At 42.8% G+C, this 23,555-nt stretch overlaps 2 protein-coding genes and 1 long non-coding RNA gene across 6 annotated transcripts in view; 2 read left to right on the forward strand and 1 right to left on the reverse strand.

Moving 5' to 3' along the window:
* The first annotated feature begins 1,296 nt into the window (after positions 1-1,296).
* Positions 1,297-15,455, forward strand: PGAP4 (post-GPI attachment to proteins GalNAc transferase 4). Of its 3 annotated transcripts, none has more exons than XM_055271648.2 (2): positions 1,297-1,649; positions 11,460-15,455. In XM_055271648.2, exon 2 carries the CDS (start codon positions 11,537-11,539, stop codon positions 12,746-12,748), a length of 1,212 nt encoding a protein of 403 aa, XP_055127623.1. In that variant the 5' UTR covers positions 1,297-1,649; positions 11,460-11,536; the 3' UTR covers positions 12,749-15,455. The 3 variants fall into 3 exon arrangements, with proteins under 3 accessions (XP_055127623.1, XP_055127624.1, XP_055127625.1); XM_055271649.2 differs by lacking the exon at positions 1,297-1,649 and adding an exon at positions 1,827-2,030; XM_055271650.2 differs by lacking the exon at positions 1,297-1,649 and adding an exon at positions 2,062-2,619.
* LOC129479095 (uncharacterized) lies at positions 6,572-22,348 on the reverse strand. Its single transcript, XR_008656555.2, has 3 exons — positions 20,064-22,348; positions 19,006-19,106; positions 6,572-7,266 (listed from the first exon to the last, which is right to left on the reverse strand). It is a non-coding gene; the product is annotated as an uncharacterized lncRNA (long non-coding RNA).
* Positions 15,558-23,555, forward strand: part of ALDOB (aldolase, fructose-bisphosphate B) — a 53,110-nt gene continuing 45,112 nt past the window's right edge. The window contains exons 1-2 of one of the 2 annotated variants that reach the window (XM_063636870.1): positions 15,558-16,401; positions 19,095-19,159. The gene's annotated coding sequence lies outside the window, so the exon portion shown is untranslated. The remainder of the gene's footprint in view (positions 16,402-19,094; positions 19,160-23,555) is intronic. The other variant, XM_055271657.2, reaches the window with a different exon arrangement.

Consider the following 23,555-nt stretch of genomic DNA (forward strand, 5'->3'; position numbering starts at 1 on the left):
TTTTGACAGGTAGAATGCTAAGCACTTTATAAACATTATCTCATGTAAACCTCTCAACAAAACCTATGAGGGAAATATCACTGTTCCCAATATATAGATGAGAACACTGAGGCACATAGGAGTTAATTTGTCATAGCCAGTAAATAGATTAGACCCCAGCACTGAGCCAATGACAGTGAACTGAATTCGACTCAGGTTGGTTACAATCCTCCAATTTCGGAGTATCAGACTCCCAGTTTTTCTCCCAGCAAATGAAACCACCTTCCCAAGCTCACTTTCTGTGCTATATCCAGCTCTCATACTACCCAACCTCAGATATAGATTTTCCAACATTCCTAATGACAAATTCCTTGAGTGCAGGATCCACACCTCATTCTTACTTCATTGTCATCTATAGTGTTGGCACTATGCCAGAACCATTCTTCAGTAAATGCTGGCTGAAAGAGTAGATGATGAATGGATGCTCAGGTGGATGTGTGTAAGGTTCTAAAGGAAGTTAATATCTAGTATCAATTTTACTTACACAAGAAGAAATCATATGAGCATTTACTGGCTTTAATGCTTTATTTTGTGACCACTGAACAGACCTTTTAGAGCAGGTGTTGGCAAATCAGGCAGTAAATATTTCAGGCTTTGTGGGTCATGAGGTCTCTGTCACAACTATTCAACTCTGCTGTTCTTGCATGGTAGCAGCCATAGACAATATGTAAATAAATGATCATGTTGCAATAAATGACCATGTTGCAATAAAACTTTGTTTATGATCACCAAATTTTGAATTCATATAATTTTCGTAGCCCTGAAATATTCTTCCATTTTTAACCATGAAATATTGCAAAAAACATTCTTAGCTTGTGGGCTGTACAAGAACAGGCAGCAAGCTGTAGTTGCTAACCTGTGGCCTAGACAGGCAAACCTAGGATTAGAAGCACCGAGTAAGGCTGTACAATTGTGTGGCGAAAACCCATTCACAAGGGAAAGTCCAGGGTGGAATGTAGGAGGCTGTTACTTTTCTTTTGACCTCCACATTTTTCCTCCCCCGGATCATTCCGTATCTTTTTCCTATTTGCTTTGCCGAGATTGTTCTCAATCAATCTGCATACTTTCTCATACCTCAGGCGTTATGTCTCTCGTGGCCATTTGTGTTTAAATTGAGGGTTTGGGGAAGACTGAAAAACATTCAGGACCCAAAGTAATAGCTTTCTCATGAAGCGTTTACACGCATTGAGAGATATCGTTCCACTGGTGTGAATAAGTCTCTATGTACCCACCTGATGAAATATAATGCTGGCTTCTAGTCCCCTCACAAAAGAAACAGGCTTCCTGTTTGCGTGACTTGGGGGCGACTCCTGCTTTTCCCTGGCTGCCCATCAGTTGGCGCCTTTTGCCGTCCTTTTTCCCCAAGCCGCTTTGGGGACCGCGGTCTCTCCGCAGCTCGCGGGTCACATGGCCCGCCTGAGCAAGGAGAGCCCTGCGCCTGAGCTGCGAGGCGGGAGGAGGTGAGGCTACGGCGCACACCCAAACCGCGCTGCGCCCGCTCCTTCCGGGCCCGGGCGATGGCGCCTCCACCGGGATGAGCTAGCCAGCCTGGGCAATACCAGAGGCGGCCCTCGGCGCGCGCAGGGCACCCAGCTGATCGCCCCAACCCGGTAGGTTTCTGTTGCGCACGATCTGCCCAGCCCTTCTGGCGCGGTGGTCGGAGCCCTGGACACTAGAGCGAAGGGACAAGGATTAGGGGTGGCCACAGCTGGCACAAGCAGGGCAGCTGGGGGTTGGGGAGAGGCGTCGCAGAGGGCCTGTCCCCCCGGCAGTGCGCCTCGGGCGGGCGGGTTGCCTAGCGGCCCTGCCCGCAGCTCCGACCGCTTCCTGCTGGAGGATTGCGAGGACCCCGCAGGGGTCCCCAGCGCGGCAGGGGCCCGCATCAGTGCGGGGATGGTTGAGTGTCGTGGGGGCGCCTCCCTGGCCCTTGCCTGCGCCAGCTGCGCTGACAGGTCAGCAGAAGGAAGCGAGCGCGGCGCGTGCCAGTCTGGGTAAGACCCTCGCCGAGCCTAGCAGGGCCGAAGCGCCGAGGGGCCTGGCGCCTAATGGCCGCCCGCAAGCAGGGGACCCTCGCGGCGCATCCACACCTTAGGTTCGCCGGGCGCGCCGAGAGCGCGGCCTCAGTGTTGGGTTTCTGCGGGCGACCTCGCAGCCAAGGGCTGGGGGAGGGCGACTGGGCAGAGGAAGGCATCTCTCCCAGCACCAGGAAAAACCAGCAGAAGGGAAGGAGCGCGGCAATGGAGACGGTCAGCTCGGCCTACGGGTGGGCAACTGAGGCTCGAGCGTGGCAGGGACTGCCCAAGGTCAGCGACAGACACTAGATCCAGGGCCCTGGACATCGACCCCCATTCTTTTTCCAAGAGGGATGGTTAATTAGGTCCACCTGGGCGTGTCTCGCCCTCTTTCTGGCCCTTGGCTCGGACGTCGCCAGTGTCGCACTGCGCTCGCGGTGTCTTGGGGCGTGAACTCCTGCAGGGTCGTTGTGACCCGCATCCCCTGCTCGGCCTACGCTCTCTCCCGGGGACCGCAGGGCGGCTCCAATGATGATCTCACCATGCGGACCATTAGCAACACATGCAGGTGTGTGTGCGCGTGCCTGTGTGTGTTTCTCCAAGAAAACTAATCCTTCTATAGGGGAAATAGCTTTTTTTATAGGGGTGAATTTCTAGAATGCACTGCACTAGGTACTTTATGAGGTGAGAAGAGAAAATTAACATTATTAGAATTATTAGAATGTTGTAAGGATACGCATATTAGAAAACATCCAGGAAATAAAAATCCAAAGGAGAAACAAAATAAAAATAATTTAAAACTTCAACTTCTAGATGGTTTAGATTTTCTGCATATCTTAAAATTTTCTCCATGTATACACATTTGAAGTTTTAAATCAAAAGCATGGACCAAAAAATGGTATCTTGTCTTAATTTGCATGTCTTTGATTACCCGTCGGAATTAACACTTTTTCCTCTGTGTAGTAGCCTTTTGCATTTCTGTAGGTGAGTTGATTGTTAATTCTTCTGCCAATTTTTCAGTTGGAGTATCTTTCTTTTCCTGACTTTTAAGCACTTTATATGTATTACACATTAAAGTAGTAATTCTTTGTCACATGTTGCACTATAGCGAGTATTTTCTGTTAATTTTTACTAGTTCTAATTCCAAATGATCTTTTGGATACTTTGGTCAATTTTTTATTTTTGGATACTTTGGTCAATTTTTTATTTCGATGTTTATATGGGCACATAAATTTGACAAAACTCATCGAAATATATATATTTAAGTGGTGCATTGTACTGTATGTAAATTGTACCTCAATAAAATTAATTTTTAAAGGCCTAGAAAATTATCATGCTGGGTAATGAGAGAGAATCTGCCTAGTCAGATATTAAAACCTGTTATAAAGCTTTCATAATGAAAATAACATGGCACTGGCACCGCAATGCAGAGAGAGATAGATGCCAAAATCCACAAACAGATATATATGTAATTTAATTTATTATAGCTATAGCAATTTAAATCACAAATAAAAAAATGGATTTAACAGGCGCCCTGACTGACATGTTCACCTTCCCCGTGTCTAATACAAGACTCAGTGCTGAATCGAATGCTTAATTATGATTATAAAAGTAATGGTCTTTGCAGAAGTATAGATATCAGAACAGGAAATTGCCATTCCCATACGCTTCATTCCTCCTTCACTAAATTACACTCCACATTAAAAATAAAATGGTCATATCTCTGTACATTTTTCTGTAATTCGCACTGATGTAGTTTGCAGTTCTCCCTTCTGGTCTTAGTCTACTTGACCTGCTGTAACACATTCTCAAAGACTAGGTGGCTTAAACAACAGACACATTTATTTCTCCAAATTCTGGAAGCTGGAAGTTCCAGATCAGGGTGCCAGCATGGTCAAGTTTTGGTGAGGGCCCTCTTCCTGGTTTACATGTGAGACAGCAGAGAAAAAAAGTGATCTCTCCTGTCTTTTCCTATAAGGGCACTAATAAAGAGCATGCATTACTGAGGTCTGCACCCTTATGACCTGATGACCTTCCAAAGACCCCATCTCCAAATACCATCACATTGGAGATTAGGATTTATAACACGCATTTTGGCTGGGCAGGAGGAGGACAAACATTCAGTCCGAAGCACAAACCTAGCTAAGATTTCTTTTACGTCAGCATATTTAAACCTTTCTCTTTCTTCTTAACGTGTCCACAGCATACCCTTTTATGATTCTCTAAAAATCTGTTCCCTTTGCTAGTCATTTCATTTACCTGCAGTTCTTCCTTTCTTCCTTCCTCCCTCCCACCCTCTTCCTCACTCTCTTTCTTTCTTCTTTCCTTTGCTTTTTCTTCCTTCCTTCCTTTCTGCCCTTTCTCCTTTCATTCCTCTCCCCCTCTTTCTCTCTTTTTCTTCCTGCTACATACAAAACAGCAGTCAACATTTCTTATCCATCTTTGGTAGCATGTGTTGGCATTTCTGCAGAGTAGATTCCTAGAAGCAGGATCATTATGTCAAAGGGGATGCACTTATAAAACGTTTATAGATACTGCCCCAACACCCCAACATTTCCTCCAAAGATTGCACCAATTTATATTAAAGTGCCTAGTTGTTGAACTGTGCCACTCCCTCTTGAAGTAAATTAAATTCAGATGTTAAATATAGAGATTAATTATGGAGAAAGGGAGCTCTATTACCAAGTCTTTCCACCTGAGCATTATTTTTCTGTTTATTAATGACTTTTTAAATACCCTTTGATAGAATTTTGTAGTATGTGTGTATATTCTGCATATTTCTGAAATTTATTTCTAGGTATTTGGGTTGCTTATTTTTTTCCCTTTTGACTGGGATCTTTTATTCCCTTAGTTCACTGGTGATCGTTTACATGAAAGCAATCATTATAATATAGATACAGATATGGATATGTAATGCATATGTATAGTACATGTGTATATATACTTGCTATATATATTATATATTATTTTTACATATTAATTCTGATACCAACCATGTCTTGAAAGTCTATTGCCATTTCTAATGGTTTTTCAGTTGATTTTCCTGGGCTCCAAATTTACGCAGGCAGTAGTGCATATTGGTTGAGAAGGTGGGTTCTGGACACAGTCTGCCCGGGTTCAAGTTTTGCCACCCTGCTTAAAAGCTTAGTTTTTTAAAGTATAAAATGGGCTTCATAGTCATACTTCTTGGAGGCTTTTTATGAGGATCGATAGATGAGCTGCTTAGAGCAGTGCCTGGCACGTAAGTGCTCCGCAAACATTTACAAATAAGTTGATCTCTACACAGTATATGACCGGCCCTTTGATACTACCAATTTTATAGCTGAGGACATGAGACCCATCGAGGTCAAAAGAGGCCATTTACTTGCTCAACAAGCATTGAACGTCTTCCATGCATAGTTCTGTGCTGGGTCTGTGAGGGATACCAAAGATAAATCAGACTGAATCTACTGAAAAGGGATTCAAATGTCCAGTCAGATAATAAGTCAAGGGCCATAAACAAGGCCATGGAAGACAATAGGCATCATGGAAAAACATGAGCTTTGAAATTTTTCCTTGTGCTTGAATTTCCTACTTGCAACTTGGTAGCATCAGTTTTGTCAACTAAATGTGATTAATTCCATTGCTATTTGAGAGTTGCTATTTTGTTCAGAAGAAATAGGTGCAAGGGTCTAGCACAACACTGGGATATGTAGTATGGCCTTAATAAGCAGTAGCTACAAATAGATGAGTCTGAAGTACAAAGTGACAAATGAATGCCCTGGAGGAAAAGTTCATAGAAAGGGCCCCAGTACTTGAGGGGAAAAAAAGAGATTCTTTCTAGTTGGAGAGGTCAGGGTTGGCTTTTGGAAGAGGTACCTTTTGAGCTGATTCTTGATGGTTGAGTTAGACAGTGTGAGGAGTAAAAATGCAGCTGGGAAGATAGTTGGAACTGGATTGTGAAGAATCTTGGCAAATAATTTGGACTTTATTCTACAGTCATGGGGGAATCATTGAATAATTTTACAGAAAAGAGTGCCATGTTCTGACTTATGCTTCAGAGTATCAGATGGATGTTGATCAGGTAAAACATCACCATCATTTGCACAGTGTCCTATGCCTGACAAAGGGCTATCATAGCTATTGTCTCTCCATCGTCACGGTCTCACTGTGTTGCCAGGCTGGAGTGCAGTGGCGCAATCTTGGCTCACTGCAACCTCCAACGCCCTGGTTCAAGCGATTCTCCTGCCTCAGCCTCCTGAGTAGCTGGGATTATAGGCACGTGTCACCACGCCCAGCTAATTATTGTATTTTTAGTAGAGATGGGATTTCACCATGTTGGCCAGGATGGTCTTGATCTCCTGACCTCGTGATCTGCCCACCTCGACCTCCCAAAGTGCTGGGATTACTGGCGTGAGCCACCACGCCTGGCTGAAGTATCTTTTATTTTCCTATTTCACAGAGAAATAAAATAGGCTCAGAGAGATAATGATTTTTTTATACAAATTGAACAAATTAGTGAATGTTGGGATGAGAACTGTACCTAGATCTTTTGGCTTGTGTTGCTCATTCTGCAGGTCAGAAGCTCTGTTAGGAGCCTGTTGCAAATCAGCTGGCTTGGAGGTGCTGAGGAGGAACTAGAGTGTGGCAGGGAGGAAGGCTTGACAAGGGGAAGGGGAAGGGAAAAGAGAGACATAATAAAAGAGGCCGTAGAGGTGGGATTAGGAAGTGACTGCATGGAGGTAAGAAGTTAGAACTAACTAGTGTTGTAGACTGAGTTGCCTGGGAAAGTGGTCGTGCCATTCATATAGTGGATTTGGGAAACATAGAACATTCTTGAGCACTCATCCCCTGACTCACACCCTGGTATTGTGTCTTCCACACCCCTGGATCCTTTAGTTTAATTTTCAAAAGTTGCACTAAAATATAACTGTTGTTGTCACTCCATTTATTCATCTAAGCCCTAGTTCACGTTCATTTCTCAGAGTCTGTGTCCTTTACTGTCTTCCCTGAGCCCTACGCTCTAGACACAGTAACAGGTAAAGAATTCTGTTTAGGGACGGGTTGTGTTTCAAAGAGCACATGCAAAGCATAGATAAGAACTGGGTATGTATTGTTCTGTAGAATCGGAGCTGTAATGGTGCGACTGTTATTAGGTCAGCTCATAGGTGCCAGTCAGTCCACAGTGTCTCCGGAGTGTGGGCCTCAGCCTGTGACATCATGGGCAACTGGAATTCTGGAAAAAGGCAATCAGAGTGGTAACAGACATAGCCCTCTTGTCTCACCCTTATGATTGGGCTGGGAGTAAAGAAACTCCTTCCCCAAACTAGCAGTGAAAAATCCTGTGTTTTTGTATCTGTTCCCCTAAGGCCATTTATCATTTATCTTTTGTTTGTTTGTTTGTTTTTGTTTGAGACAGGGTTTTTCTCTGTCACCCAGGCTGGAGTGCAGTGGTGCGATCACGGCTCACTGCAGCCTCGACCTGCTGGGGCTCAGGCAACCCTCCTGCCTTAGCCTCCTGAATAGCTAGGACTACAGGAACATGCTACCATACCTGGCTAGTTTTTGTATCTTTTGTTGAGACTGAGTTTTGCCATGTTGCCCACGCTGGTCTCAATCTCCTAGGCTCAAGCCATCCACCTGCCTCAGCCTCCTAAAGTGCTGGGATTACAGGCTTGAGCCACTGCATCCAGCTGGCCATTCTTCTTAAAACCTGATCAGTAAGGTGAAATAAATTATAGGTGGCATTGGACACCACAGCCTACTGTGCAACAATTGGTTAAATCTTTTAATAAAATATTTTAAAAAGTAAACAAGAACATACTCCTAAATGACTACATAACTCCATGTGGTTGGATTTTCAGCAAAGCAGCCATTTAATCTTGAATGATGGATCTGATCCCAGCTCCTGTGTCTTAGGTGGGTGTGGTAGATTGCATTATTGTTCAAAATGCCCCTCTCTGGAGTACATTTTCTGCCCCTCCCTGGAGTACATATATTTCTCCAGTCATTGGTGTCAGGTGTGGCCATGTATCTTTTGGCACTCCCTTCTTGCAGGAAAATGACATAACTCTGCTCTGTTGAACTTGAGTTATTATGTGACTTATTCCAGTCAGTGAAATGTGGGTGGAAGTGATCTGTGTCATTTTTGAGCAGTGGCTTTGAAAGCCAGCTTGTGGTGCACTATTCCCCTTTTTTCTCTCTACCACAAAACCAGCAATGTTAAAACAAACAAACAAACAAAAAAAAAAACAATTCTATCTGCCTGGGTCCTAGAGTACAAACAACAGGCAACAGAGGCACAATTGACCTATAAAGGACAAGTAATATGAGCAAGAATTAAACCTTAGTTCTTATAAGCCACTGAGATTTTTGGGATCATTACTGAAGCCTGTCCTTATTCGTGCAGTGTATAATGATTGGGGTTGGGGGCTGGGTCTTAAGCCCTGTGAGCATTCTAAAAAAATTTCCATACTCTCTGAGCCGATTGCTAGACGCTTTCTTTTCTCTTGAGGATTTAGAAATTGGCCTGTTGCTTTTTTTTTTCTTTCTATTGAATCTTCATTTTTCCCTCCTTCTGCTCTGTGGGAGGAGTAAGTCTTCCTGTCCCATTGTTTTGGCCAATGGATAATGAGTGGACTTGATTTGTGGCACACTGAAACAAGGATGTAAATGTACCTGCATGTTTTAACTTGGCCTCTTGTGCAGCTTCCAGGCAACATAAGAACACTCCCCAGGTGGCTGTTTCTTCTGCAGCTTGATCTACAAGGAGGGGCATGTGGCATGAACTAATTCTGACCTACATTCTGGAGCTAACCCCAACTGAGCCACAGCTATCCACAAACCCGTATGCAAGAAATACATGTTATTACTTTAACTTATAAAGATTTGAGGCTATTAATCACCCCAGCAAAGCTGATTAATATAGGTAGGGACCATGTGTCCTCTGAACCGAATCCCTCTCTTTTCCTGATTGTCAGTAGAACAGCAGTCCCACAGACGTAGTTTTAAAGTAAAGGACTATGTGAGATGTTAATGATTTTATTGTCCCCAGTAGGATAAATTCCCTGGGACCAAAGGTTCTCTTGATGTCAGTACTAGGTGTTTCCATTTCTTTCCCCTCTGACATATCACAGTAAGTGATAGCCCTTACTATGTGCCTAGCATTTTCCAAACTGCCTGCCCTATCTCATTGTCTCTAGTTCCCTCTCTAGATTGATCCAGCTCCCTTGTGGTAATAACAAAGGCAGGGATAATAGTGTGAGCAGAAAGCCACTCGAATGCCCCCTTTTCCAAGGCCAGTACTGCAGGAGTGTGAGCTCAGCCCAGTTCTAGTATTGGCTTCCATTAGCAGTGATGTGGAACTGGTGAGGCCACGTTCAATCACATGCAACCACGTGGTTTGTTAACTCCATCGCGCTGAGCAGAGCAGAGGAAGAAGCAACCAGTCTGCAATATGCTGGATGTTCACAAACCAGCAAGACTGGGGTTGCATAATTCAAACCTCTCCTTGCTTTGTTCCCTCTTTGGGTACTATCCATATCTCTTAGTACTAGGATAGTCTGTCTCACCTTTGGAGTCCCATAGTACAATCTGCTTATGTGGCTGAAATGAAACTTGTTTCTCTACTTGAGAAATTAACCATGTTACTGTACTATAGACATTTGGTATTCTACACAACTGTAGAGGGCAGAGTAGGCTAACTGCTGTAATAAAGTCCAAAAATTATTGGTGTCTAGGCACAGTGGTTTATGTATTGCTCACAACACAGTCCACTCTAGTTTGGGAGGGTACTGGGAGGTGGGCAGTGGGAGGGACATCTGTTCCATGCCGTCCCAACACTGGGATATGTATGTAAAGGATTGAAGGACCCAGGCTTCTGCCATCTGGTGGCTGTACCCTCCTCTAGATCCACCAGGGCTCTCCATTCAGCTGGCAGATGGGGAAAGAGAAAGTCAAGATGGCACATCTGTTCTCAACTACCTTGTCCCAGGTGTCACACCTGTCACTTTGCTGACAAGCCCTAGTCACATGACTCCACCTGGAGAGGGCAAACTAGGAAATGAGGTCTTTCTGTGTGCCCAAGGGGAGACCATGGATATGAGAGCACTGGCTGAGTCTGCTCCACAGCAGCCTCATATGGTTCCTGGGCAATCCTCCCTTTGCAATAACTCACAAACTACACAGTTTTCCTCCAAATGTGTGTAAACCTTATTATGCTTCTGAGGCAAGAGATTTGCTTTCTGTACTGCGGACACTGTTTAGTTTTGCCTTGACCTTACTAGCAATTATTATTTTGTACTGGCTTTGTCCTTTTAATTCTGTTTTTTGGCACTAGTCTGTTTTCCATCAGAACATTAGACCTGCTTACTTCTAAAATATTTTTGTGAATTTGAACACATGGATAGATTTTAATGGCATTTTTACTCTGCATTATTTTGCTTTCTAACACATTTAGTGTTCACAGTAACCCTATGAGACAGGTATTATTATTTCCATTTTAGAGCTGAGAAATGTTAAGATATGGAGAGATAAACTGACTTCCCACCAAGTGAGAGGCAGAGCTAGGATTCACACCAATATGAGACTGGCCTCAGTCCCATGCTCTGAATCATCATATCACACAGCATTTTTTCCTGAACCAAACTGAGGGCAACTGTCTCTTCCATATTCACCTCTGCCTTTCCCCCCACTCCCTCATTGAAAAGCTGCTCATGGATCTTCCTCCAGATGTTTCCTCCCTCCCCAAGCCTGGGGCTCTAGAGTTTGCTTGTTTATGGGAAATACTTCCTCTCATTGGTTCCCATGATCTATAAAGATAAAATGGGAGAACAATCAGGATTAAGTTAATGTGCAATGTTAAGTATAGTTGTGTGAGATTAGAAGCATATGAATGGAAAATGACATTAAATAACAAAGATACTTCAGATAATCCTAAGTATTCCTTCTCTTGTTGGACAAGTTTTTTTTGGAAATTGCTATATGCACAGTTAATCAACAAGTATTTTCTGGGCCCTTATGCTGGAACTTGCTCTAAATGTGTATATTTCCTTTGTGCCAAGCCTTGCTTTTTTGCCCCCGTTTTAAGAACCCATTGTCTGTGTAGCTGGTGAATAGGAATAATGATCCTAACAGCCTACCTGGAGATTTTCTGGCACATTGTAAACCTAAGTAAGTATCTTTAGGCATGGAGACTTGGTTGGATGCACCGAGATCATATTACTCATGGAAATAATAAAAACATCCCAGAAGTTGTTAGCAGACACAACCAAAGAACGGTTTAGTGCAGAAAATACTTTAAAGTCTCTAGAACCTACAGAACGTTGAATTATAATTTCTGGTTTGCTATGTGCTGAGTTCAGTTCTTGTCCCTTTGTTTTTTTTTTTTTTAAAGTTACCCTTACCATTCCCTACTTCCTCTCTCTTTAGGTTTGACTTCTGATGACTCTGGCCTGAGTTCCAGGATGGTTTTTTCTTGGGACCAGACATGAACAAAAGTTGACCTCATGAGCACTTCAACCTCTCCAGCTGCCATGCTTCTCCGGAGGCTGCGGCGACTCTCCTGGGGCAGCACCGCTGTCCAGCTCTTCATCCTAACAGTGGTGACATTTGGCTTGCTGGCCCCCCTGGCCTGTCACCGACTTCTACACTCTTACTTCTATCTGCGCCATTGGCATCTGAACCAAATGAGCCAAGAGTTCCTGCAGCAAAGCTTGAAAGAGGGTGAGGCTGCCCTCCACTATTTTGAGGAGCTTCCCTCTGCCAATGGCTCAGTGCCCATTGTCTGGCAGGCCACCCCGCGGCCCTGGCTGGTGATCACCATCATCACCGTGGACAGGCAGCCTGGCTTCCACTACGTCCTGCAGGTGGTGTCCCAGTTCCACCGGCTTCTTCAGCAATGTGGCCCCCAGTGCGAGGGGCACCAACTCTTCCTGTGCAACGTGGAGCGTAGTGTGAGCCATTTTGATGCCAAGTTACTCTCCAAGTACGTCCCTGTGGCCAATCGCTATGAGGGCACTGAGGATGATTATGGTGATGACCCTTCGACCAACTCGTTTGAGAAAGAGAAGCAGGACTATGTCTATTGCCTGGAGTCATCCCTGCAGACCTACAACCCAGACTACGTCCTGATGGTAGAAGACGATGCTGTTCCAGAAGAACAGATCTTCCCAGTCTTGGAGCACCTTCTGCGGGCTCGCTTCTCTGAGCCACATCTCAGAGATGCCCTTTATCTCAAGCTCTATCACCCTGAGAGGCTCCAGCACTACATCAACCCAGAGCCCATGCGGATCCTGGAGTGGGTTGGTGTAGGCATGTTGCTGGGGCCCTTACTAACCTGGATATACATGAGGTTTGCCAGCCGCCCAGGGTTTAGCTGGCCTGTAATGCTCTTCTTCTCCCTGTATAGCATGGGTCTGGTGGAGCTGGTGGGTCGGCACTATTTCCTGGAACTGCGGCGGCTGAGTCCTTCCCTGTACAGCGTGGTTCCTGCCTCTCAGTGTTGCACCCCAGCCATGCTCTTCCCGGCACCTGCGGCCCGCCGGACCCTCACCTACCTGTCCCAAGTGTACTGCCACAAGGGCTTTGGCAAGGACATGGCACTGTACTCGCTATTGAGGGCCAAGGGAGAGAGGGCTTATGTAGTGGAGCCGAACCTCGTGAAACACATCGGGCTCTTCTCCAGTCTCCGGTACAACTTTCATCCCAGTCTCCTCTAGGGTGCCAAGAAATGCCTTTCTGAAGTTGGCCACTTCTTGAAGATTCAAATATCGATCTCCTTATTTAGACATGGTTGCCTGCAGGTATTTCACAGTTTACTGTTGTTAGAGACATAGGCACTGGGGCAGCTGAGGACCATCGATAAGTTAAGAGCCTTGGCTTTGGTAGCCTCCTGGCAGGAGCAGCAGTTTGCCACAGGTCCGGACCTCTCCCTCCACACAGCCACACTGCCTCATGCAGTCTGACCCACCCAGTGAGGGTGCATTTGAACACTGGTTATATTCTCCATTTGTTTTAAGCTCTGCTTTGTGATAGAGCTTGTGACTGCCAAAAATCTTGTGCACAGTGATATGACTGTTTTAGGATCTTAAGGGTAGAATTTTGTGAAAGGTGAGATCCTTTGGAATTGAGTTCTTTCTCATTGGGTATGAAAATGGATGTATGTTTAGAATATATGCCCAACGAGGCAGGACCATGTGGATAGATTCCATTTGTTTCCTTGACCTGATGTAATAAAAACTGATAAAAGCCATGCAGTGCCCGGCATCTTGGAGGCAGATGATCTGGCTTTTCTGTTACCTGACATTTTCTTTTCCTATATATCTGTAGTGCACTGATAATTGATATTGTTAGTGAGAACTTTAAGGCACGACAAGACCTGGAAGAGCTTCTGAACCATTAAAGTCAGATTGCTTATGTTAAGTAGTGATTTAACATTGGACATTTCTGTACTACTCTGACTCTTTGAAAATTGGACATTTCAGAATGATACAGTATAGGGGAGCTCTTTACAAGTTGCGTATCATTTTTCCTGACTTTCCTGGCTGACTGCTTACGCTCATTTCTTTTTCTTCTAGGTAGCCTGATGTTATAGAAAAAAAAAAAAAGCATGGACTGAAGTCAGAAGACCTGAACTTTTATTTCAGATCTCTGCCATCCCCTAATGATGTCACCACCTTGGGCAGGTCATATAATCACTCTGGGTCTCAATTTCTTCACCTGTAAAATGAGGACAGTAGTACTTACCTGTTAAAGTTGCCTTGAGGATTAAATGACAGAATATATGTAAAACACCTAGCAAGTGCTTAGTCCATAGAAGACACTTGGCAAACTTTTCTCTCCTATAATAAACATATACAACTGAAGCTTATTTCGGAAAAAGATATTGGTGATATTGTTTAAAGTATGAGATAGGGCATGGGGCTGCCACCTATGTACCAGCTATTCCAGACGACCAAGCCTTGATAGAATAAAGACTGACTTTTCATTGTGACCTCTGAAGGATGTGCAGCTCAGCTTTCACCTAGCCCCACCTTCAGCCAAGCCAAAAAGAAGAATTGTTCACTCAAACTGGAAATGATCTCCAGCTTGGAAATGAGACTCCTCATGAGCTTATTCTAAGATCAGAGTCTGAAAATTACTTTTCTCAAAAGTTACAAATAAATGTATTTTAACAGTACTATCAGACTAGTGACCAACAAGTTCCTTTATGAGGATGGATAATGATATTAGAGTTCAAGCAGTTGTCCAGTTTGTTTCAATGCCACAGTTTGCTTTTAAATTCCCACAGTGAGCTTCCATCTTCAGACCCACTCAACACAGAAGGATTACATAAAGGTTGATCACCCACTCTCTACAGATGAACAAATTGAGACCCAGAGATGCTAAACTGCTCTCCAGGTCACAAACCTGAACAGCAGCATAGCCAGAATGGGAACAGAGCTCTTCTGACTTCAAGCCCCTGCACTTTTTTCTTAACCACATTAATTTTATGAATATCTATGTGGTCAAAGTCTCTTTTGTAAAATCTGAGTATAACCTGGACTAAATCATGTCTCTGTAAGCTAAGATGGCAGAAACACATTGTCATGTTAGTTTGGAGGAACAAACAGATATAAGTATGTGTTGTAATGTTATAGTGAGCTGTTATGTATCCCCCAGCAATGTCCAAAGTGATAAGAGCTACTAGATGACTTATTACAATGTTCAGATCCCACTCCTGCATTCCTTCTCTCTCAGTGACCTGTCTACCCCCAAGCTTTAGAACTGAACTATCTCCAACTTAGAACTCATTAGAGTTTGTTGCATTAGTGATTGGATCTCCTCATGAAAGTTTTTTGACCAATAACAGTGGAGCCACTATAAGCTAGCCAGGCCCAAGATAGGGAAGCACTGCTGGTTTATATATCTGCTCTTCCTAATTCAATTGTCTATTGCATGCAGACATCCCCTCCCCTGACTTCTCCATTATGGAAGACTAAGGCCATCCTTCCTTGTCCAGTTTCTCTACCTACACACTAACATGGCTTTTCCCCATGGAACTGAACTCTGCCAGTTGTCTTTGGACATTTTCTGCATATGCAGGCTCAGTTCTGCTCTTTTGTTCCCACCCACTTCTAGATCTTCCTCCGTTTAATCCCTTATTCTTATAAGGAGTCTAATTTTTGTGTATTGTCCTTGATTAGGGCAGCTGACAGCTTTACACCAAAGCTGAAGTCTCTCATTTAATCCTTAGCTAGGGGCTAGGGAGAACTAAGATATCCTTCCCATATCAAGGGACATAGGTTACTAGAAGGGTGGAGGTCTCTTAACAGGCTCACTCACCTTTCAGAGTTTAAATTATGGTCAGGCTTAAGAAGCTCTCTCTTGTGACTGAGTGTATTTGCATAGACATGTCTGTGAAAATAAAAGCACTCATTTTGGTAAGACTTTCTGAGAAGACTTTTATCATTCTCTGTCTTTCTTTTTCATGAATGGATTTTTCTGATGTGGCAAATAGTATGGGCTCCCTGCCCCCACACACAGTTTTGTAGTCCCAAGGGAACCATTCAGAAGTATTGGCTGCTGCCTGCACAAGCAACCGTGGCCACAGATCCCTGGGTCACAGCAATGTCAGAGCATTTATCCATCTTTTTCTGGGTAAAAAAATTGGGGGTCACCGCTACCACCCAGATCATCTTACCTCTCACTGGTATACCCCTGGTACAATGTGGTGATCATTCCTTCACTCTTTCCTGCCTCTTGCCCTAAAAGTCTTAGAATAAGTTGCAGAGCTGCCATGGGTAGTATTCCTGTCTAGTGCTCCATTGGCAACCGCAAGAACATGCAGCAACACCTGTAGCCTGAAAGAGAAAACCCAGCCTTCCCCTGAGAGAAACACACAGGGATCCCTCACACCCATCCTCCCCCCACTCCCAACACACACACTGAAAACAAAACCACTAAGAACAAAGTAAAAAACAGCTGTGTGTGGGGTTGGAAAGACTCCCTCTTAGCACTTGCCATTCCCTGTGCTTGGAATGCATGTGAAAAACTTTTTTATAGGGGCTAAAATTGTACACTGTAATCAATTCTCAGTCCCTAGACCCCATTCTTTATTCCTCTTCTTCCTGATTTTCTTCCCTAGTCCATTTCTTTTTGTCCAGTATTCCTTTTGTTCGTAGGCAGTTCCACTGTGAATCCTGTACTCTTTCTCATTCATTCATTGCTCACTATGTGTCATGTTCTATTCTACGTGTTGGGGATATAGCAGTGAACGAAACAGAAGACCCCTGACACTGAGGAGCTCATGTTCCATGGGGAAGGTGAAGCGGAAAAAAACTCAAAAGAATAAATAAGGGAATTTCAAGAGGTTTGAAGGAAATCTAACTAGGTAATATGATAGTGGGACCTAGGGAAATGGAAGGGCATGGGCTGCTTTAGATAGGATGGGAAATCTCTTGGGGGAGATTAAAATTGAACTAAGACCTGAATTACATGGAAAAATTTAGCCAAAGGAAAAGCATTCCAGAGAGAGAGCATGGCAGTGCAAAGGCCTTGCAGAAAGAATCAGTGTAAAAAGTCCAAGAATGAAAGAAAGCCAGTGTAGCTAGAGCTTGAAGAATGGGGATGGGAGTGGGAAGACATGAAGGTAAGTTTGCAGGGGCCAGATCATATCAGGCCTGGAAGATGATATAGCTGTTTAAAGTTTATTCTAAATGCAATGAGAAGCCAGCTCCTAGCAAGATAATAAATTGCTTTTCCAGAACGTTAACTGTCCATTATATAGTTCCTTTGCATTCTCCATAGGCTGGTCTTATAAAGGTTCTATGACAGTAGGGAATCCATTAAAGATCTATTACATAAGGGAACGTGGGACATGGAAGAGCAGATGACAAATGTAGAAACCCTCTGCTTCACTTGGCATCTCTGTCCTTTCCTTCATCTTTCTGATATTTTAAAGCTACTGTATTCCTACATACATATGCTATCTGTTCCTTCATTCTCTTTGATAAATTCATCATTTGCCTTTACATTTTCATCGTTTTTACCCCCAAATGGTTAACGTAGGTGCCTTTTTTTTGGAATCATTTTATTCTTTCATGTTTCTGTGTCAGTTGCTAGGAGAAAGACCAGGAAAATCTGTTAAACTCTAAACCAAAAATTCCCATTCACTGCAGAGTGATGATTCACAACACTGCTGCAATTCAGGTAGTGGGGTGTCCTGAAGCGACAACACATCACCACTGCAGTCCTAATAAGTTAAGTCTTTTTGTTTTGCTTTGTTTTGTTTTTTGGTCTGCTAGCTCTATTAAATTTCCAACCATCTTTGAGATAGTCCCAAAGATTTTCCAAATAGTATCCAACCTAGAAAACAGTTTCAGTTAATAAGCATTTTTCTGCAAATTCTATTATAGTTGGGATAAAAATATCCAGTGGCTTAAAATCACCCAATTTTACATGATGTGGTGCTATAACTCAACAGTGCATCACTGTATATAAAAATCCCACAGTAATCAACTCCAATTAAAGTACCTCTCCACCTAAATTAAATTACCAGTTAAATAAATTCTCCCAAATGAGGAATATATCTAAGGTAAATTAGATTAGTTCTATCAAACTTGTATTCTGCAGTCACACTGTAATATTCTCACCATTTTTCTTCAAACAACAACAAGAATGCACAATGCAAATGTTTCCATTAAAGAAACAACAAAATCAGTTATCAATTTTTAAGCAAACAGCCGTAATCTAATTCCCCATTGTGTGTTTTTTTTTTTTTTTTTCTTGCAAACTTTGGCTGCCATTTAATTTTGGAAAAGAAATACACAGAATTTTCAGTTTTCCTATTAGGCATGTTACTCACAGAGGTTGGGATTCAATGTTTCTAGCTTTACCCCAAGCAGGGCAAAATTTCTGATTAACCAGTTTTCAAGTCAACCAGTCTGTGTAGATTTATTTCCAGGAATGTGTTTGTGCAATGCCTCCTGTCCTTCTCAACCGTACCTTTCTCCAGACCCAGTGTATCCAGAATCCATGGCCAATTGGAGTTCAGCAAAAGTTTGGCTTCCATTTAGCTCCCCCTCCAAATAAGTTTATAAAAGAGGAGGCAGGATTTCATCTCCTTTCTGGATTGTACACATAGAATACATCTAAATTTTAAAAGCTATATATGTAAAAAATGGTGTGTGTCTGTATCATATTCAAAATCTAGTTCATGTATTATTCTGCAAGGAAATACATCAAACAAATTAATCATGAGTAAACCTAAATTTAGCAGTTTATCCTTATCTTAATGAATACCTAAATCCTGTTTGCGATATTGACTCAAATGACTCAAGCTTTCTCCTTTTTAATCTCGTTGAACTTTTAGCTGAAATGCACCAATCTGCAAGAACACATTTCCATGTTTGAATCAGGAAAGGCTTGGAAGAGATTAGAATGACATTATATTTCATTTTGCCAGTTGACACCACAGGAGGAACTATTTCAGCCAAACTAATCCCTTCTTGTCACACTTAAACATTAACCTCAACCCCAAGGTAGACACATACTAAAATTCAGAATTGCATCCCAGGAGGCCTTTGGGACAAATTAATTTTTGTTCTGTAAAAGGCACCACGTGTCATGTTTCATATCAATTTACATTTATTGAGTGCCTACTGAGTGACAGGTGCTGTGCTCAGTGCTGGAGACTCAAAGGTGAGTGAATAAGACATGCTTTCTTCCTTTCAGAACCTTGGCCCCCAGTGGGGGAGTTAGCAACATGAGGTAAGTCCTGAGATGGCAGGATCACACAGTGCTGTCTGTAAATTGCCCCAAAGCACTGAGACTCTAAGTTATCCCAACTTCCTTAACTTCTGTGCAACCTCTTTTGCTGAGGACAACATGATCCAACAAAAATGTCTCCTACTAACAAAGAGAATGTTTGACACAAACACTTATTTTCAGAAACAATTGTCTCCCAAAGCACTTGGCTTGTCCAAAGATGACTTACCTTGTTGGCAGCCCCTTGCCACACCTGTCTCAAAAAACAAATCAAGCTGAACCCAAACAGTTTCATTGTCCTCTCCTCCTTGCTGACAGAAGCTTGCTGATCTGCAAATGGAGAGAGGACCGGGAAGGTCACAACTTGTCCTTGCTCCCTCAAGGTAAGTGTCATCCCTTAAAGCTTGCCTCCTGCCTCATTGCCTTTCCCAAGTCTTGTGCCAAGTTGGTGCTTCTTCATATCTTAACTTCATATCATAACTTCATATTGAAGTTATGCATATCATAACTTCTCTATAGCTGATTGTGAGTTGGATGTGGTCTCCTGGAGTTCCCCTCACAGAATGACTAGAGCTCACCCATCACATGATGTGAGAGTGTCCTTCTTTGAACCCTGCAGAGTTTTTAACTGAAGACCACATATTTCTTCCACCTGTTCTTGTCAGTGTTTCCATAGGGACCCACAGGCCTGAGAAGACACATTCCTTACTTTTAAAAATTAACTTGTTTAGACTACCCACACTGGTATTGGCCAGAGTCCTCAGACTGGCTCTGAGGATAGCTGACTAAGCTGCTGCTCCAAAATGCTGGAATATGTCATAAGTCACAACCATTGTTCATAACTGTTTGACTACCCTAAACCTTACCTTCAAGGATTCTCTTATCTGTATGAACTAAGCAGAATAAACTGAACAATAAGAGTAGGGCTTGAAATCCAATTCTTAATTAATTAGAAAGCATGTATGAGCTAAGAGTTTCTTATCCCTTGCCAGGAGGGAAATGGGAAAATTTGATTTATATGTGAAAATTCTGCTTTTCAGCTTTCACTTGCCAAAGATAGGACAACTCAAATGAAAAGAAAAAATGATGTTATCCATTTATTTTCCCAAAAGAGATGTTTGGAATGCTTTTTTACGTTCTCTTCATACCTGGGCAGAGTTTGTGCTGTAAATTTTGCAAGCTGGTTTCAGTGCAAGAGATGGTTACAGCATTAGGACGCATTCAGTGGCAAGTAACAGAATCTAGTCTCCCAGGAGCTTAAGCAATAATGACATTTAATTTTCTCACCTGGCAAGGGGTCTGTCTGGAGAAGGCAGTTGCAGCAGTGCAATGAAGTGATCTAGGATCCAGATTCTGTCTGCTCTTCTGTTCTGCCATCTTTTGCCACCTCAGTTACTGCAGCTTCAAATATCATGTCCTAACAGAGCTGCATTCCATGGGAGTAGGAAGGGGCTGGGATAAAAAGCTTCCTCTTGTAAAGTTCTCTGGTTGTTGTTTTGTTTGTTTTCCTCCTTCCAGGAAGAGCAGTTTCAGAAAGTCTCCCAGCAGACCTCTCCTTTTGCTTCATAGGGTCAGAAATAGGCCACATGCCCACTCCTAGACCAATCACAGGCAAAGGAAAACAGAACAAGCTCAGCTGCAATTAATTCTCTTGGGGCTTGGATAGGGGCCCATCTTCTATGATCTCAGTGGCTCCCTACCCACCACCTAAACAAGATGGGGCTTTTGTTGGCTAGGAAGAAGAGGCACATAGATAGCTCTTGGGTAAAATGTGAACAGCAACTGCCCTGTTGCTGGGGGAATTGATCAAGATTTTTAATACCCTGTCTGCTCATGCCATTTTATTTAGAAATTGAAGTAACATGGAGATTTATTTTAATATGGTCATATAGTTAAGTTAGGCACATTACTGAAAATATATTCTAGCTGCTGCAAGATTAATTGTTTGAAGATATCAAAGGGCTTTGAGAGGCATAGCTTCTTAGATTCCTGGCGGCCCATAAGATTGCGTTTTCTTTCTCATATGATAGAACATCTGAACAGCTGAACATGAAACATCATGGAAACAATAAGATCATTGTTGCTACTTTCAAGGAAGTACAGATAATCAAATTCAGATTGGACATGGGATTGACCAGATAGCAACGGAAGCTTGTGCTTATTTTCAACCTATTGTGGAATTGTCTTGAATTGTTGATTTGGGGCGCATGAAGAGCTTTTTATTTTTTTGAAAATAAATTCACAATTTTAGAAAGTAGTCATATGGATTTTGATGTATAGTATAAACCATGCTGTAAATTTCTGAAGCTCTTTTTGGCATGCAAATGTTAATACATCTGCATCAGAAAGTATTTTCCTGTCCATATTCAGTTTCAAGAAAAAAACTATGATAATGAAATTAAATTATGTTCTCCAAAAAAACACAGTATCCCAGAAAAGACATAGGGGGGGTCTGACATGAATCCCAGGAGATCCTGAAATTTCTTGTTTTTTTTTTTTTTTTTTTTTTTTTTGAGACGGAGTCTCGCTCTGTCGCCCAGGCTGGAGTGCAGTGGCGCAATCTCGGCTCACTGCAAGCTCCACCTCCTGGGTTCACGCCATTCTCCTGCCTCAGCCTCTCCCAGTAGCTGGGACTACAGGCGCCCACCACGACGCCCGGCTAATTTTTTGTATCTTTAGTAGAGACGGGGTTTCACCGTGGTCTCGATCTCCTGACCTCGTGATTCACCCGCCTCGGCCTCCCAAAGTGCTGGGATTACAAGCTTGAGCCACCACGCCCGGCCGATCCTGAAATTTCTAGACATTTGAGCAATGTGTGACACTTTACTCTTCAAGAAAGGAGTAAGGATGAAGATAGGAACTAAAATCATTCCTGCCAACTGGAAACAGAATTGTGACCTCTCCCTAATGAAATCGATCCGACAGCTCAGTTAGCACCTAAAGATGCCATGTGTCGCCAGTCTTTGGATGTAAGCAGTCATGTTAAGATTAAATAATGCAGAGTTTCCTTTGTTGATAACGCTCTTTCTCAAGCCCCAAAAGTCCTACTAAATATTTCTGGGAGTGTGCAAAAAGCTACCTTACATATATGTACGCACAAAGAAGTCTGCTAGCTACAGTCATTACAGAGCATCTATTTTATCTTTCCTGTTCTGGCTCCACGCTGCCTTGCAAAGTAACTGGAAAGGCCTCTCTTTTACCCCCACTTATAGTAGCTATTTTGAAACCACCAGTGCCTATGCCAGAGGTACTATTTTTTAATGCTTCCCCAAGTATCAGTTCTCCAGGCTAGGGTAGACTGGGGCAGCAAGACCCAGTGTCTTCTCAGTGGCTTACCATGATAAAAGTTTATTTCTCGCTGACACAAAACCTAACAGAGATCTGGGCAACCCTTTAGGACAGCTGTTTTCCATGACGCCTCCCTGGTCAACTAAGCAGGTTTAAATTGATAACTTGATGGTGGTTACTCACTAGCTCTTTGCTTCAGGCTGCAAATGCTGGAACTAATCAATATGGCTCTACTTTAACTGCAAGAGAGCTAAAAAGTGCAGAGAGGTTCATGTATATGAAAAGGGAGAAGAACAGATTTTGGTGAATACTAGTGATATCTACTTTACAGGTCAGTACTTGGTCCTGGGGGAAAGTGGAAACAATGACCCTCTTTCTAACTGTTGCTTTGTTTTGTCACTTGATCTTCCAATCAGTACGGCTTACGTCCAGAATCTCAAAAACTTTCTCATGAGTACACTCTATTGTAGGCTCCAACACAGGTCAAGGGTGGAAGGAAATGCTGTGCTATCTTTCCCATTCTATCTGACTCATGTGTGTGTGTGTGTGTGTGTGTGTGTGTATGTATGTCATTATATATATGAGTCATTATATATATATATAATATATGTGTATGAGCCATGAGCCATTCTCTCTGACTCATATATATATATTTCATGACAAATACACCCTCTTTCCCCATTTTTTTCCACCCTCCTTCAAACAATAACCAACTTGTTTATTACTGTATTATGAAGTCTTAGCCCAGTGCCTGGAATTCAGAAATGTGTTAGCGACTGAATGGATGAAAGGATGGATTGGTTGATGAGTGGGTGAATGGATAAATGATAGTCCTCTCTATCCATAGATGATGCAACAAAGGGAACCTGGTTTCACTATCTACCCTATGAACTTGTCCTGTTATCTTGACCCTAGTTGTAGTCCTTCTGGCTTAGATACAATTTTTGCCTCTTTTTTCAGCTCCCTTTGGATGGAAATTTTGTTTAAGATTAATTATGTTAGTGTCAGGGATTCAGTTTAGGGACTGAAATCCTACCATTCAGGGATTTCTTAGTAAGGAATATGCACATGAGAATAATACCAAATAGAAAATAAAATATCTTTTTATTAACTAAGCACCCATTTCTCTCCCAGGGCAGAGACCTTTGTTAAACCAAATCAGATTATACCATGTAGGTTTGGAATCCTACGGAAGGTTTCCCTCACTTCCACCCTGGGTGATGAAAAGGTCTGGAACAGACCAAATACAATTTATGCACATAATACATAAGCACAGGGCAGAGAACGGCCACACCCTTTCCCAGTGTGCTGCAATAAATGGCCTGTAATTGCCAATGAGGGAACATCAGCTTAGAGACCTTGCCCTCTAGTGAAATGTGGTTTGGTAATTGCCTTGTGCTTTGAGTACTTGAGTAATTCCTCCTCCCTCTGGAAGAAGCTAAAAAGTAAGGAAGACAGAGGGGACGGGGGTGGCAGAAACGCCTCTTCCTC

This window comes from Symphalangus syndactylus, chromosome 3 (genome assembly GCF_028878055.3).
Source record: "Symphalangus syndactylus isolate Jambi chromosome 3, NHGRI_mSymSyn1-v2.1_pri, whole genome shotgun sequence".
Lineage (NCBI taxonomy): Eukaryota > Metazoa > Chordata > Mammalia > Primates > Hylobatidae > Symphalangus > Symphalangus syndactylus.